The sequence below is a fragment of the Mauremys mutica genome, chromosome 24, assembly GCF_020497125.1.
Source record: "Mauremys mutica isolate MM-2020 ecotype Southern chromosome 24, ASM2049712v1, whole genome shotgun sequence".
Lineage (NCBI taxonomy): Eukaryota > Metazoa > Chordata > Testudines > Geoemydidae > Mauremys > Mauremys mutica.
In genome coordinates, this window is record NC_059095.1 from 15,974,540 (window position 1) to 15,990,369 (window position 15,830).

General features: G+C 48.5%; 1 protein-coding gene across 1 annotated transcript in view; it reads right to left on the reverse strand.

Moving 5' to 3' along the window:
- LONP1 (lon peptidase 1, mitochondrial) overlaps positions 1-15,830 on the reverse strand; it is a 53,859-nt gene that overhangs the window by 6,117 nt on the left and 31,912 nt on the right. The window contains exons 9-16 of the mRNA XM_044998829.1: positions 13,638-13,776; positions 10,135-10,313; positions 5,457-5,544; positions 4,329-4,451; positions 3,518-3,634; positions 3,047-3,187; positions 2,795-2,960; positions 1,844-2,052 (exon numbers count right to left, since the gene is read on the reverse strand). Coding sequence (XP_044854764.1) covers positions 1,844-2,052; positions 2,795-2,960; positions 3,047-3,187; positions 3,518-3,634; positions 4,329-4,451; positions 5,457-5,544; positions 10,135-10,313; positions 13,638-13,776 — 1,162 coding nt within the window. The remainder of the gene's footprint in view (positions 1-1,843; positions 2,053-2,794; positions 2,961-3,046; positions 3,188-3,517; positions 3,635-4,328; positions 4,452-5,456; positions 5,545-10,134; positions 10,314-13,637; positions 13,777-15,830) is intronic.

Genomic DNA, 15,830 nt, shown 5'->3' on the forward strand with positions numbered 1-15,830 from the left:
AAGCAGGACCAAACCCAACTAAATCATCCCAGCCAGGGCTTTGTCAAGCCTGACCTTAAAAACCTCTAAGGAAGGAGATTCCACTACCTCCCTAGGTAACCCATTCCACTTCTTCACCACCCTACTAGTGAAAAAGTTTTTCCTAATATCCAGCCTAAACCTCCCCCTTTGCAACTTGAGACCATTACTCCTTGTTCTGTCATCTTCTACCACTGAGAACAGTCTAGATCCATCCTCTTTGGAACCCCCTTTCAGGTAGTTGAAAGCAGCTATCAAATCCCCCCTCATTCTTCTCTTCTGCAGACTAAACAATCCCAGTTCCCTCAGCCTCTCCTCATAAGTCATGTGCTCCAGCCCCCTAATCATTTTTGTTGCCCTCCGCTGGACTCTCTCCAATTTATCCACATCCTTCTTGTAGTGTGGGGCCCAAAACTGGACACAGTACTCCAAATGAGGCCTCACCAGTGCTGAGTAGAGGGGAATGATCACATCCCTCGATCTGCTGGAAATGCCCCTACTTATACAACCCAAAATGCCATTATCCTTCTTGGCAACAAGGGCACACTGTTGACTCATATTCGGCTTTTCGTCCACCGTAACCCCTAGGTCCTTTTCTGCAGAACTGCTGCCCAGCCATTCGGTCCCTAGTCTGTAGCAGTGCATGGGATTCTTCCGTCCTAAGTGCAGGACTCTGCACTTGTCCTTGTTGAACCTCATCATATTTCTTTTGGTCCAATCCTCTAATTTGTCTAGGTCCCTCTGTATCCTAGCCCTACCCTCCAGCGTATCAACCACTCCTCCCAGTTTAGTGTCATCTGCAAACTTGCTAAGGGTGCAGTCCACACCATCCTCCAGATCGTTAATGAAGATATTGAATAAAACCGGCCCCAGCACCGACCCTTGGGGCATTCCACTTGATACCGGCTGCCAACTAGACATGGAACCATTGATCACTACCCGTTGAGCCCGACCATCTAGCCAGTTTTCTATACACCTTACTGTCCATTCATCCAGCCCATACTTCTTTAACTTGCTGGCAAGAATACTGTGGGAGACTGTATCAAAAGCTTTGCTAAAGTCCAGAAATAGTACATCCACTGCTTTCCCCTCATCCACAGAGCCGGTTATCTCGTCATAGAAGGCAATGGGTCAACAGTCTCTGCCCAGGACGGCTTGTGCAAACACACTAAAACCAGCTGAGTAGAAGGCACTGAGGTTCTGGGTCAGGCTGGAGCTGGGGCTCTGCAGCCGATCCCCTTGTCTGCACTCTGGCCTGTGCTGCAACGTCTACACAGACAGTTCTAGGCCAGCTAGTGAGTCCCGCAAGCCTGAGTCTGTCACCCAGGCGGGGAGGCTCACTGCTGCGGGAAGTGTACACATACCTGGTGTGAGTTAGAGGCCTGTGAGGATGGAAGTTTCACCAATGTGACCTTTCCCAGCTCACTTGCCCAGGGACTCTGATGATGCAGAGAACTGAACCCAGGTCTTCTAGTTTTCAGGCTACCGCTTATTCAAAGGGCAAGTCATTTCACCTCTGTGCCAGGCTTTCCCCATCTACCCAACGGGGGCAATACTGCCCCAAAAAGTGATCCTGGCTAAAGAGCTGTGTGAATAGTATCACCTCACCATGTGCTTGCTGAGGAAAGGAGCTGACAGCAAAGCTCATGTGAATATCTTCAGGAGTTGCCAGGGAAAATGCCATCTTTTAATTTACTCAGGTATTGCTGCTGAAAGCAGGTTTTCTACACAGTGCATGCAACTGGGCTAAGAGGCTCTACCTCTACATGCCAGCTCTACCTGTCTAGGTCCTTATACAGCCCCCATGGACCCAGGGTCTCTTTACCTCTGGCACGTGCAAATGGATGTGGGAGGTCACCAGAAAGTCAATTGTGGGTTCCTTCTGCATCAGGAAAGCTCGTGCAAATGTGTAAGCTATTTTGGCACTCTCTTTCATCACATCTCCCAGTTGTCCTGTTATTTCAAGGGACCCATCCTTGTTTTCCTTGTCTTTGGGTCGCCGCAGGGATGTTTCAATAAATAGAGTGGAACCTCCTATGAAAAATGAATACAGGAATCTTTAGAAGATCCAACAAGAACCAGACTAGAAGCAGCTTGTGCCAACCACTCCATTTTAATTTTGGTGAATATTTTCCCCTGCACATAACCAAGCGCTCTGGGTTATCAGGAGCCGTCTCTGACAAAACACTGGTGTACAGCAGCAGTCTTTAGATGAGGCAAGAGGGCCACCCCATGCTTCTTGCACTCAAACCAGGAAGCAAAGTCTCTGGTAAGACACAGTCCATATCCCATGGTGCACAATGTTTGTGTACCTAGGTAGCACATCGTGCTGCTGGAAGAAAACGGGCTCATGCATGCATGCTACAAAAATCTTTACATTCAGAATTAGTCCCTCCCACAATATGAAGCCTTGGAGAAGCAGCACACTGGCTTGAAGCCAAGAGGGGTCTGATATGAGGGAAGAAATGAGTATCAGCTTTCAGCAGAGAACAAGTCAGGAGTTAAAGTAGCCACAGGAGGAAGTTTCAGTAATGCTAATAAAGCTCCCCCACTGGACCAACGGGGGACATATTACTTCCTCTCCTGCACAGCTGCTTTCAGAAAAAAGGCATGGAAACTTCAGAGGAGCAGTAATTCAGCTCCCCAGCTGCTGCTCACCATTCAGCACCAGTAACTCTGCCTAACTGGTGAAAAGGAAGTGAGTTTCTCCTGGAAGCATGACCACCCATGACAAATGCCCACCTTGCTAATTGACTCTGCTGCAGCTGCATCTTACCCATAGCTGTCCAGGCCAGGCCCATCACCACTCCAGGAGGAGTGAGGTCATACATCCGATCCACAGTGAAGATGGGCTTGCCAACAAAGTCCTGCAAGTTTTCAGGGGTTACCTCAACTGTTTCTGCTTCTCCACTGACAATCTTATAGGCAGATTTCCTTAATACCTGTGCAAGAGAGTGATTAGTTACTGCAGAAAGCTGCCAAGGCAGAAAGCACACAGAGGACGACTTGACATTCACAGCACCCTCACCTTCTCCACCTGCTTCTGCAGGTTCCTCACTCCACTCTCCCTGCAGTACTGCTTGATGAGAACAGTCAGCACATCTGATGAGATCTTGGTCTTGTTTTCATCCAAACCACTCAGGACACGTGCTTGAGGGACCAAGTACCTCTGAAAGAAATCAGCCACCATGTGTTCCTGTTAGTCCCCACAACTGAATGCTTGGTCATCCCATTTCACCCAACTTCATTCTGCTCAATGAATACTTTCTAGACATGCCTAGGACTTGTCTTAATTGGAAATCCAGTATTATCCAGTTGGGAGTGCAGGTCTATTTTGGACCTGTTCTACATGGCAGTGTTCCCTTGAACACTGTACCCAAGTTGACTGGTTGTGCAGAGCAGACGCTCAGGTTTACTCTGCTAAAATACCCTTTTTTGTCATTTGATGCAGTCTGTGCATAGCAGCACCTAGTGATTCATTAGTGAGATAGCTTCTCACCTCTGCAATTGCAAGTTTCTCTTGTGCGACATATCCTGACACATTGATCATTTCCATTCTGTCCCGCAGCGGCTCTGGGATGGTGTCTGTCACATTGGCAGTACAAATAAAGAGCACCTGGATATGACAAGATAAGCCTGGTTAGGTGTTTCGCATGGGCATGCTGCTTCACTTTACTCTATCCTCGACTTCTATCCCCCTACTGTTGGGAAGTCAGATTCCAGAGCAAGCTGTTCTCTGCCCTCGAGTCAATTAATCACACAGCACACAGTGGGAAGTCAGAATGCTCTGATGGGAGCACGGGGAAGCGGCATTTGCTACTGTAACTAGAGAACAGGGACCCCAGCAGCAGCATGTGGAAGAAACCCAGATCAACCACCACACTGAAAGTCTCCCTTGCAGCAGTTCGGAAAGCATTTATATAGGCAGGGCACTGGCATCCTGTCACTGAGAGCAAGCCTTGCTTTGGCCAGTTAGAAATGGAAGAGGAGGCCCCGTGCTCACTAGCTGGCAGATGATGCTATGACAGCAGTGTACAGCTGGCTCCCAATCCAAGGCTCAGGCACCCACAGGACTGGGAGGTACCTAGTTAGATGGAACATTTTCAGTACAGTGTGTATAGGTTTGGACCCACAATCAACTCCAGTTAAAAAGACATATGTGGAACCCCCTGTGTCTCAATTACATCTCTCTTGGCCCAGAGAGTGTATTCTATCTACTACCTTGTTCACTGAATCCTCAGCAGTTTTAATGGCTGGGGCATCTCAATATATTTGTAAGCTTCCATTTTAAACATCCAATTGAATGATACCTTTGATAAATCTACAGGAACATCAAGGTAATGATCCAAGAAGTTAGAGTTCTGTTCTGGGTCCAGCAGCTCTAGAAGGGCTGAGGATGGGTCACCTTGATAGCCTCGCCCAATTTTATCCACCTACAAGTGACAGAAGAACTTAAGAAAATGTAGTAGCATGAAAAGCTTCATACCATGATTCATTTTTACTGCAAAGATTTGAGTGCATTTGTTCATGACGAGCAGCTGTTTCACACCCTTGCTCCACCAGACTGTGCTTCTTCACAAAGACCACCTTACTCAGGTGCACCCAGGTGGCAGCACCCTGTCCCCATGGCCTCTAGGAACTAGCATGCTTGGCAAGAAATGGGGTGGTTGGTGGAAAAAGGTTGTACAGAAGTGACCCACGGGGGCTTCTAAAATGTCAGGGGGAACAAAAATGTGTGGCAGCAGCACATCAAGAGTGGCCACTTACAGTAGTCCCAATTCTTTCTTTGAAAGTGGTGTCTGCTTTGATGGACTAATGCAACATCACACTGCCAAATGCAAGACTTGTCATCAACTCCATTTGAAACTGCGTTAGGGTCTGTGATGGGTTTATCTTGACTTTATTATACTCCAACCTTATACGCTGTTTGCCTTCTTGAAATATTTTTTCATGCTAGTGGAAAGTGTTGGGTTGACAACCAGGAGACCTATAACTGCCTGTGAATCAGGATCAGCACAGATGCTGACAAGGTAAGCTTCTTACCCCTCATGCTACTGCTTTAAATCCAACCTAGAAGAATTTCCTCCCCACCCCCCTAGGGCCAGAAGAAAAATTGGGGTTTTGTGCCCATTCACCCCCTTCACCACCTATGCTGAGTCTGCCATTGAAAGTGTGTGTATGTGGGTGGTGGCTGATTAACTGGGTGTTCAAGGGCTCAGAGAGCAGTAGCAAGCCAGACTTTGATCTGAAAGGCCTTAATACGGCAATCTTAATTGACATGTGTAGGATCGAAGACTAAACATTTGGGTTAACTGTCTCAGTGCCTTAGGAGCCCAAACCCCATTGAAAGTCAATGGGACTTTGGAGATTTGGAAAAGTTACCCTTGGAGTTTCCCTGTAGCCTGGGGAAGAGCCAGGAGAAAGATCAGATACATCACCTCATCAATCAGGATCAGGGGGTTTTCTGTCTTGGTCTTTTTTAGGCACTGGATTATTTTCCCTGGCATTGCTCCAACATACGTCCTCCTGTTTTATGAGAGACCATATTCAGGGAAGAGAGATAGGGTCATGCACATATCAGACAACATATCATACAGTTGAGGGAATAATGTGCTTAAGAGGTAGCGCTTCATTTTTTTACCTCAGTCAAGAATATTCTCAATGACTGCTCAATAGCATCCCCATCAAAAACCCATCTTGCCTAGTTCCAAAAGCAGTCAGGGCTAGATACCTGTTTGGAGAAATTGCCTGGACTGCAGTTTTACTTCTTAAGTTTGTTTTGTATTTTGAGACAACTGGTTTTTATTCCATTGTATTTTGTGGAGAATCTCAATGAATTTTTTATACCTGGGGCAGAGAGGGCAGAGCAGTGGATTTCTTTATACCCTGAGTTGGGAGATCAACCTACACCCCACACAGTGAGCTGGCCCTTTATGAGAGTTTGGGCTCAGTCTTACATGGCTCTAGTTTGCCTCCCAGAGAGCATGTGACCGAGAGACAGACTTGCTGGAAATTAGACAGGGCAGCCTGTTCTCACTATGAGCACTACTGTCTTGGGATGCTCTCCAGGGACCAGGATCTGGGGAAGGCAGGATCAGTGGAGGCTTCCTGGCTGCATGTGTACACAGACAGGGAAGAAGTCACCATAGGAAGTGGCCCTGGGAAGCAGTGGACCAGAATGGTTTTGAGTTTGAGGATGGTGGCCCATGGCTGAAGTTAAGATTCTGTCACAGTTATTTTTAGTAAAAGTCAGGGACAGGTTGCAGGCAGTAAACAAAAATTCACAGAAGCCCATGACCTGTTCCTGACTCTTACGAAAAATATCCGGGGGTGGAGGATGGGACGGGACACACTAACAGTCAGTGTGCTACCAGGGGCCAGTAGCTGCTCCAGCCTTGCTGCCACTTCTGTGGCAGGGGCTTACTGCCACTGTTCTAAACCCAGGGGGGCTGACCCAACCCCGACCACTCCTTCACCCTGGGGCCGCTGCTTTGGTGGCCCTGGGGCTGACAGCTACTCCAGCCCTGTCACTGCCAAACAAGTCCCAGAAAATCCCAGAATCCATGACTTCCGTGACAGAATCGTACCCTTACCCATGGTTGAGGGTCCAAAGCCAGGGGGCTCATAGTGGAGAGGGGGGTACAAATCCACTGAGAGAAATGGGGCAGAAACCCCTGCAACAAAGGGAAGAAGAACTATTTAGAGCTAAGCAGTGCACTCAGCTAGAGTGCTCAGGAGGGGGCAGGAGATCATTTTGTTTAGCTGGGACTTTTGTCTTAATCCCCAAAGGACTGGATGTCTCAATTGGACTACAGGGCTAAATCACATTAGAATAACTGGCACTCTCAGCAAGAAGGAGCTAGTATCCACGAAGAAGCAGAGGCTTCAAATGAGGGGTAACTGAGGCATCAATGCTAGATGGAAGAAACCACTCATGCACAGCAGGATTAAGAACCTTTGAAATATGTTTACTTCTTTCTCCCTATGTATCTTGTGGCAGGGAGTTTCACAAGTAAATTTTACTCTGCAGGAGTTGCCCTTTGTTTTGCTATTTTAAAAATGTCTTCATTTCACTGAGTGCCCCCAGTTCCATATTACAGGAGAAGGGGAACACATGCCAGGCTGGTGCACTCACTTATTGGTTTATTTGGAATCCTCTTGTTCTTGTCCTTCCCAAGCTGACTCATCCTCATCTTAAAATCATTCCTTAGACAGGAGCCCTGAGCATACCAACACCAACATGCAACCACATTCCAACACATCAGAATGGCATCACTCGGTAAATGTCAGCATTTACGTTGGGGAGCTTTCTAGCTCCACTGCAAATAGGACTGAGGTCTTTGAGGTTTCATTTTAGATGCATTTCAGAATAGGTTAGCATGTTTAAAAATTTAAGTTCCTGGATTTGGATACACTTGTGAAATGGTGATGGCTTTGTGTGGTATGTTCAAATATCACTTACTAATAAATAGTACTGAAAACACGTGTGTACGTTATTAATACTATATGGCTAGTGTCTAAGCCAGGGGTGGGCAAACTTTTTGGGGCGAGGGCCACATCTGGGTGAGGAAATTGTATGCAGGGCCGGGGCAGGGGGGGTGGAATGCGGGATGTGGAGGAAGGGGCTCAGGACAAGGGATTGGGGCAGAGAAGGGGTGCAGAGTGTAAGAGGGGGCTCAGGGAAGGGGGTTGGGGTACAGGAGGGGTACGGAGTGCAGGATGGGGCTCAGGGCAGGGAGTTGGGGTGCACGGGGTGCAGGGTGCAGCAGGGAGCTCAGGGCAGGTGGTTGGAATGCACAGGAGTGCAGAAAGGGGCTCAGGGCAGGGAGTTGGGTGCAGGAGGGGTGCGAGGTACAGGCAGAGGGCTTAGGGCAGGAAGTTGGGGGGCAGGAGGGGTTTGAGCTCCAGCCCGGTGCCGCTTACCTAAAGTGGCTCCGGGGTGGCAGTGGCGCACACCAGGGCCAGGGCAGGCTCCCTGCATGCCTGCCCTGTCCCCACGCCACTCCAGGAAGTGCTGCGGCCCCTGGGGGGGGGGGGGGGCAGAGGGCTCTGCGTGCGCACATGGAGCCCTTTGCCTCCCGGCCCGGGGGCTGCTTCTGAGAGCAGCACCAGGCCCGCAGCACCACCAGGGGTAATCCCGCGGGCCGGATCCAAAGCCCTGAAGGGCCGGATCCGGCCCGCGGGCCATAGTTTGCCCATCCCTGGTCTAAGCACTGTTAGCCAATACACACATATTACGCATAGGTATTATGTGCATGGTATTAATATATATTTTATATATTATAGGTTTTGGGAAGTTACATTAACTGAATGTTCCCACAATCCTGTTCACCCATGGCAAGTATCCCACAACACTTTGCAAAGCTCAAGTCAGCTTTGGCATTGGAAGATAGGAAGCCTGTCAAAGCCAAGATACATGAATGCTGCATCCTAGCACTGGTTGGACTGTGTCTCTATACCCAACTGGTTTGGAGTGTAGAGTCCAAAACCAAGATAAGAAAAGTACAGAACAAAACAACGAGTTAAGGAATTATTATGAACTGGTGAGTTGGATTTTAGTGGCTGGTATAAATACTGCTAATTGAAATGTGTATCTATGAAGCAGGGTGGGTGAGGAAATATCTTATTGGTCCAACCTCTATTGGTGAGAGATACAAGGTTTCAGAAGTTGGTCCAATAAAAGATATTACCTCACCCATATATCCTTGAAGCGCACCTTCCGTGGAAAGTGAACACACGGCAAGAATTTGCTTCCCAAAAGAGGGTCTATATGTCTCCATTGTGTATTGTTATGCTTTGTCTTTATGCAATACATTTTGCTATGTTTCGTTACTTGGTCTTGAACATTTTTAAGAATGAACTGCAAATGTAGTCAAACAATCGGCTACATCCTTTAGTCAACAGCACCTTACATAGAGTAATTGGAAAGGTATTTGGGGCAAAGTTATAGAACAGCCAGAGAGGAGCAGACAGCATGATGTACTTTTTTAAAGAAAAATCTTTTTTCATTTATGTTTGTTTATTTTAAAATCCTACCGAGGTCATCACTTTAATCACTTTCCAAAGACAAATCATCTGCTATATCCATAGGATCCCTCTCTTGACTATGGGCAGGGGTGGTGAGCTGTATGGGCCCGTGGTGCCTGGGCTCCAGCAATATTCAGGGCCCAGGGTCCTGGTTCCACCAATGTTCAGGGCAGGTCTTTCCCCCAGCCCCACCTGCCACCCCTGCATGCCCCCCCTGAGCGTCCCTGCCTGTGCCCTGCGCAGTGGGCGGCTGCCCCCTGCAGCTCCCTGCTGCGCTCTGCTGGCTCCCAGCATCAACTGCAGCCGCAGGGTCCTAGCGTCCCCCAACCATTAGTGCCAGGTCAGGCTGACCCTGCCCCTGCCCTTCTTCCCTTTTCCGGCGGTACCCTCCACCAACACAGGTCCCCCACCCATAGTCACTTTTCCTGCCCCACCCCCAGTGAGGGGGAGCAGCAGGGGAGGAGGCGCACATATGATGGCAACCCTCCCGGCACCCACCACAAGGAAGGCGAAGGGGCTTCCTGGACCTGAGAGGGGTCCTAGAAGCATGTATAGTGACAGTGGTGCGAGGTGAGTGTGCTGCTGGGGGAGAGAGGGGGGCCCCTTCCCTGGAGCTCGCTGCTGCCGGTGCAGGGAGAGCTGGAGGGAGTCCTCCTCTCTGGCCCCAGCCGGGGGCAGCCTGCACCCCAAACTCCTCATCCCTGGCCCCGCCCCATCCCAGAGCCTGCACCCCCAGTCAGTCCTCACCCCCCTGCACCCCAACCCTCTGCCCCAGCCCTGAGCCCACTCTTCCACCATGAACCCTCATCGCCAGCCACATCCCCGCAGCCTAACTCTCTGCCTGAGCCCCTCCTACACCCCACTCCAGACCCCTCACATTTTTACATTATTTTTAAAAATAGATATTGGCTTACAAGGCAGGTGTGGGGAGGCGGGACTTGGACCCATTCTTGGCACCACCAAAAATTATACAAACCTGTTGCCCCTGACTATGAGAATTTAAATTACATGCACATTTCATCATCAACTAGGTCACTGTAAAGGTTGATAACAACTCACTGGGGTGAGAAATTCTTGAGTTAAACTGACCTGTGCCCTTTGATTTCTGCCACATCAGTCATTCCTCCAACACTGAAGCGGAAATACTCTCGGTTTAAGGCTCTAGCGATGGAGCGGGCAATGCTGGTCTTGCCAACCCCTGGAGGGCCATAAAAACAAAGAATCTTCCCTTGGGTTGATCCTCGCAGTTGGCTGACTGCTATGAATTCCTGATGAACAGAAAATGCATTACAGGCAAGTACTGGGCAGCCCCACATTCAACCAGGAGAAAAAGAACATCACAGTTACCGTGAGGAAGTTCTTCAGTAGCGCAGGGCTGGAGGACTTTACCTGACACCATTTATGCCCCAGGAGATAGGTAAGAAATAGCTCCTCAGATTAACCTTGAAGGAGAGGGCTGGTAAAGATCCTATGGCACATCCACTCCTGGCTGGGGGCAAGGAGCTGACAACTATACATGGAGCCCCGTCATTCCACTGTCTGCTGGGATGGAGCCGCTTCTCCCCTATGGCTTAGGGAGTGGGATTCTATGCCACCCTCCTACCCTCACTGGTTCTTACCTGCCTCTCCCAGTCAGTGTGCACTCCGCCCCTACTGCTCAGTGTTCCTGAACTACTTCCCCATTGTCAGAGAGAGAGAAATGTCTTGCCTCTGCTGCAAAATGAAACTGGACCAATACTTGCAGGTTTCACTCTGAAGGACATAGCTCTTTTCAGTTTCACCCAGTTGCAGAAGCATGGTTCTCTGGTTCTATCAAGTTGCTGTAACAGATGGCGGCTGCACAGAGTGTGGGCCTGTGTGTCCACAACACACTGGAGCAGCATGCCTCCAAGTGGTTTGAGGTTGTCTGAGCACAGGGTACCCCAGATAGTTAAGGTATATACCATCCTTGCCCTACAATCTGAACTCCGCCCTCTGAATGAAACCTCAACTGCCCTGGCAGACGTGGTAACACTCTATTCTTTCTGATGAGGAGGAGCACTGTGAGGATGCAGTACAAGAAACGGTCAGACTGTCTCCTCACAAAGGCAAAAGTCTCATTTAGGGCAGGCTTAGAGAACACCAGCTGGCTGCTCCCGGCTTATGCTCAACCTGCTCTGCACAGCCCACCCCACAGTTACCCTTTGTCCCAGAGGGAGTCCTTAAGAAAAGCATACCAACAGGCAGAGTCTAATCAATTGAGATGAGCTATCGTCAGCAGGAGGAAAAAAAACTTTTTGAAGTGATAATTAAGATGGCCCATAGAAGGTGTGAGGAGAACTTAACATAGGGAAATAGATTGAAATAGATTGAAAAAACAGATTGACAGAGCCAGAAGAGTACCCAGAAGCCACCTACAAGAGGACAGGCCCAACAAAGAAAATAACAGAACGCCACTATCCATCACCTACAGCCCCCAACTAAAACCTCTCCAGCGCATCATCAAAGATTTACAACCTATCCTTAAAGATGATCCCTCAGTCTCACAGATCTTGGGAGACAGGCCAGTCCTCGCTTACAGACAGCCTCCCAACCTGAAGCAAATACTCACCAGCAACCGCACACCATACAACATAAACACTAACCCAGGAACCTATCCTTGCAACAAAGCCCGATGCCAGCTCTGTCCACATATCCATTCAAGTGACACCATCATAGGACCTAATCACATCAGACACGCCATCAGGGGTTCGTACACCTGCACATCTACCAACGTGATATATGCCATTATGTGCCAGCAATGCCCCTCTGCCATGTACATTGGCCAAACCGGACAGTCTCTACGCAAAAGAATAAATGGACACAAATCTGACATCAGGAATCATAACATTCAAAAACCAGTGGGAGAACACTTCAACCTCTCTAACCACTCAGTGACAGACTTGAAGGTGGCAATTTTGCAACAAAAAAACTTCAAAAACAGACTCCAAAGAGAAACTGCTGAACTTGAATTAATATGCAAACTATTAACTGTGGCCTAAACAAAGACTGGGAATGGTTGGGTCATTACACCAATTGAATCTATTTCCCTATGTTAAGTTCTCCTCACACCTTCTATGGGCCATCTTAATTATCACTTCAAAAAGTTTTTTTCCCTCCTGCTGACGATAGCTCATCTCAATTGATTAGACTCTGCCTGTTGGTATGCATACTTCCACCTTTTCATGTTCTCTGTATGTATAAATATCCCCCGTCTGTGTGTTCCATTCTATGCATCCGAAGAAGTGAGCTGCAGCTCACGAAAGCTCATGCTAAAATAAATTTGTTAGTCTTTAAGGTGCCACAAGTACTCCTGTTCTTCTTAAGAAAAGCGTTCACCCGTGCCCTTCAGTGCTGTGTCATGCACGTTACCAGTGTGCTACCATGGCAAAAATACCCACTGCACTCCTCTGCTTGCACAACCCACATAACTCAATGCAGAAACAACGTGTCTGCTGTGTCTGGGTGCGGATGCACCTATCCTCATATCACAGTGTGAGCTGTGGCTACCTGATGCAAGTGGCCCCTGCGCCAATCAATACAGCCACCCTAATACTGTGCAGTGCAGTTGGCGTGCATGCAGATGAACAACAATGCAGTTCTGTGGGACACAGCACAACACAAAAAAATGGTACATTTACATAGTTCTCTCTCATGTCTGCTTATTATAGGGCAGCCTTTCTGCAACATACTTGCAATATATCCACAGCAGCTTTTTCCAGCTGCAGGAGGTAGCTAAGGTGGAAGGGCAGCCTGGTGTGTACCTTAAGCTCTGTTTCTCCTGGATTTTAGAGGATTAAATATAGATGCACTCTACATTCTGGAACGGTATGAGGCACGGCTGGTAAACCTGACCTCTGCATTAATGACGTTTCTGGGCAGTGAATAAATGTTAATCAGGAAACTATTTCCCTACAGCGTTTTCTCATTTGCTCAGCCCCACCCAGTGGCAAAATGGTACACAGCTTCCTTAGCAGCGGAGCCTGGGCTGAAGGCTGAGATGGGGATGGAACTGGGGATGTGGGAGGAGCTGGTCTGGGTGTGGAGAGGGGATGAGGGCAGAGCCGGAGTGAAGCTCCGACTGGGGTCGGAGCTGGTTTGGGGACAGAGATGGAGTGAGGGTGGAGTTGGGGCTGGAGATGGAGTAGGACTAGGGCCTGAATGGGGTTGGAAGCAGAGCTTGTCTGGGGGCAGAGCAGGGCTGGAAGTGTGGCACTCCCTCCCCACTCCCTATGAGGACTGGCTCCGGCCTGGCCAAATGCCCCCCTGAACATTCCTCTGCCCCCCCCCAAGGGAATGTGCCCCACACATTGAGAACCACTGTTTTAGATGTCAATGACAATTCAACAGAGAGGGAACAAAAATCTTGGGCTCTTGTTTGAGATCACTGAACAGTAATAAGCAAACTACCCTTGCTACCCTTATACAGACAAAGCCACTAAAATATGCCACTACCCACCCTACACCACCAAGGCTCATGCATCTCCCCCATTAGACACATGAGGAAACAAACTGTACAGAGAGCCATGAGCCAGGCTGCACAATGCCACCTAGAATGGCATACGCTGCCTTACCAGAATTCGCTTCTTGACGTCATCCATTCCATAGTGATCCTCCTCCAGAACTGCCTGAGCTCTGGTTAGCTCCAGGTTCTCCTCGCTGCATTTACCCCATGGGATGGATGTCAGCCAATCCAAGTAGTTCCGGGTAACACTGGCAGCAGCACACAATCAAAACAGTCAATATTGCAAAAACCCAACACACCAGTGAAAGAGAGAGTTTCATTAATATGAGTGTGATTTAAACTGTATTCATGGGGGGCGTAGAGGAAGTGTCTTTTCTTTGTCACTTGAAATTCTGTTCTGTTCAGTTTGGCTGAAACAAACTGTTAAAAATTGCCCCTCTCTTCTGTTTGCATCGGGCAGGGAGATTTTGGCAGCCTCCCAAAATACTGACTGCACATGAACATTCTGAGGTTTGGGTTAATGCTGCCACTGGAGCAGCAGCAGAGGGCACTGTACTAGCAATATCTGGGAGGAGCTGCCAAGGCAGATTTAGAGGGAATGGGGAAAAGTTTCCAGGCTGGGCTTCTCCTGACCAAGCACCCTTAGCTACTGGGGAGCAGAGAGAAAGTCACAGCACCTCCCCCATTGCCCCCCTCACCCCAGCTCCTGTCTCCAATGGCCCACCTCACTCCCTCTGGGATAAGAGCCTTCTCCTGCTGCCAGGTAATGCAGTTAGTCCTGCAGCTCAAGTGGTAGCTGTCTGTGCTTCTGTATGTATTGATGATTTACAGTTCAAACCTGGCTAACAATGCATGATGGGGGGTGAGAGCTGTTACAGTGGTAAGTAAGTTTGGGTTCTTCCCCCTGCCTCCCCCCAAGAATACACACAGAGAAAATTATAAAATATGTTTAAAATACATTATTTAGATGGCAAAGGCAAGTTCTCGAAAGTTAGGAAACCACATTTACTCTGGCCCCTGCAACATTAAATCTGAGCCCTTGTGGTATGCCCCATACTGTTTAACTACATGGTCACATACTATTTTTTTTTCCACAGGACCCCTGCCTCATTCAGCAAGTCGGACAGAATCACAAGAGGCAGAATTAAAGTTGCACAAGCAAACGTGAGTCTGCCATTTCCTAATTTTAAGGTGCTTGATTCTGCAACCTGAAGAACATTCATTGAACAGTTGTAACAGTTTCTATATTAATGTTCCATATGTTTTCTTACAGGTGGGATGGGCAGCACCACCTATTAAGTTTGCCTGACCCTTCCCATTAAAAGACTCTTTACCCTTGCTTATAATGTTGCAAACCTTAACCTTTCAGACTGAAGTTTTACATGTTGGGTATCTGTCTCAGACTGAATTTTTCAGCCAACAGGTTCAGCCATTTCTGAGAACACACGTTGTTTTATCTATGTGAAGAATTTTAGCAACCTCTTCTTTTAAAAGCTCTAGTACCCACATGCTTTGAAGCAGGGACTTGAGGCAGACAAGATTGGATGAGGAGTCACGATTGGTGAGGGAGGACTGGGACTAGCTGGGCAAGGAGATTAGGACTGAACCAGCGAGGTGGGGAAAGGAAATGTGGTGGGGGTGGTAAGGGAGACAGATCTAATGAGGAACTGGAATACAAGGGTAGAACTGTAATTAGCTGGGCAAAGAGACTGTGAGAAAGATCTGGAAGGTCCAAGGGAGAAGAGAGGAGTTTGGAGGAGGCACCTGAGAACAAGATTGGGAGCTAATGGGAAATAGGTGACTGGAGGCCAGGGTGAGGGACAGAGATCAGCTGAGAAACTGATGGGAGATTGGGACTGGCTAGGCAAGGAGACAGAGTGGGAGTGAGAAGACTAGGTCTTGCTGGGCAAGGAAACTGGAACTAGGATGAGAAGACAGGAGTGGGGAAGAGATAGGACTGGACAGAAGGGTTCACACTTTTGAGGGGAACTGGCAGCAGCAAAGTCTATGCCCACTAGGGCACACACTACTCCAGAGCCTGGAATGGAATGCATGGTTTCTGAATCTTGTCATTCCTCTGCAGGCAGCAAACATCTGTGAAACTAATGGTCAAAGTGCGTCTCTTTCCCCTCTAGAGCTGGTCCACACAGAGGATACCAACCTACTACTACTATCAGTTGCTCCAGCAGCACAAGTAGAAGAGGTCTGTGTGGCAGATCTGATAGTTCCAACCCTGCTGATGACCTATGTGGGTTATCAATATAATGCCACAAGATGGAATTTGTTTTTTTAGTTTACTTTT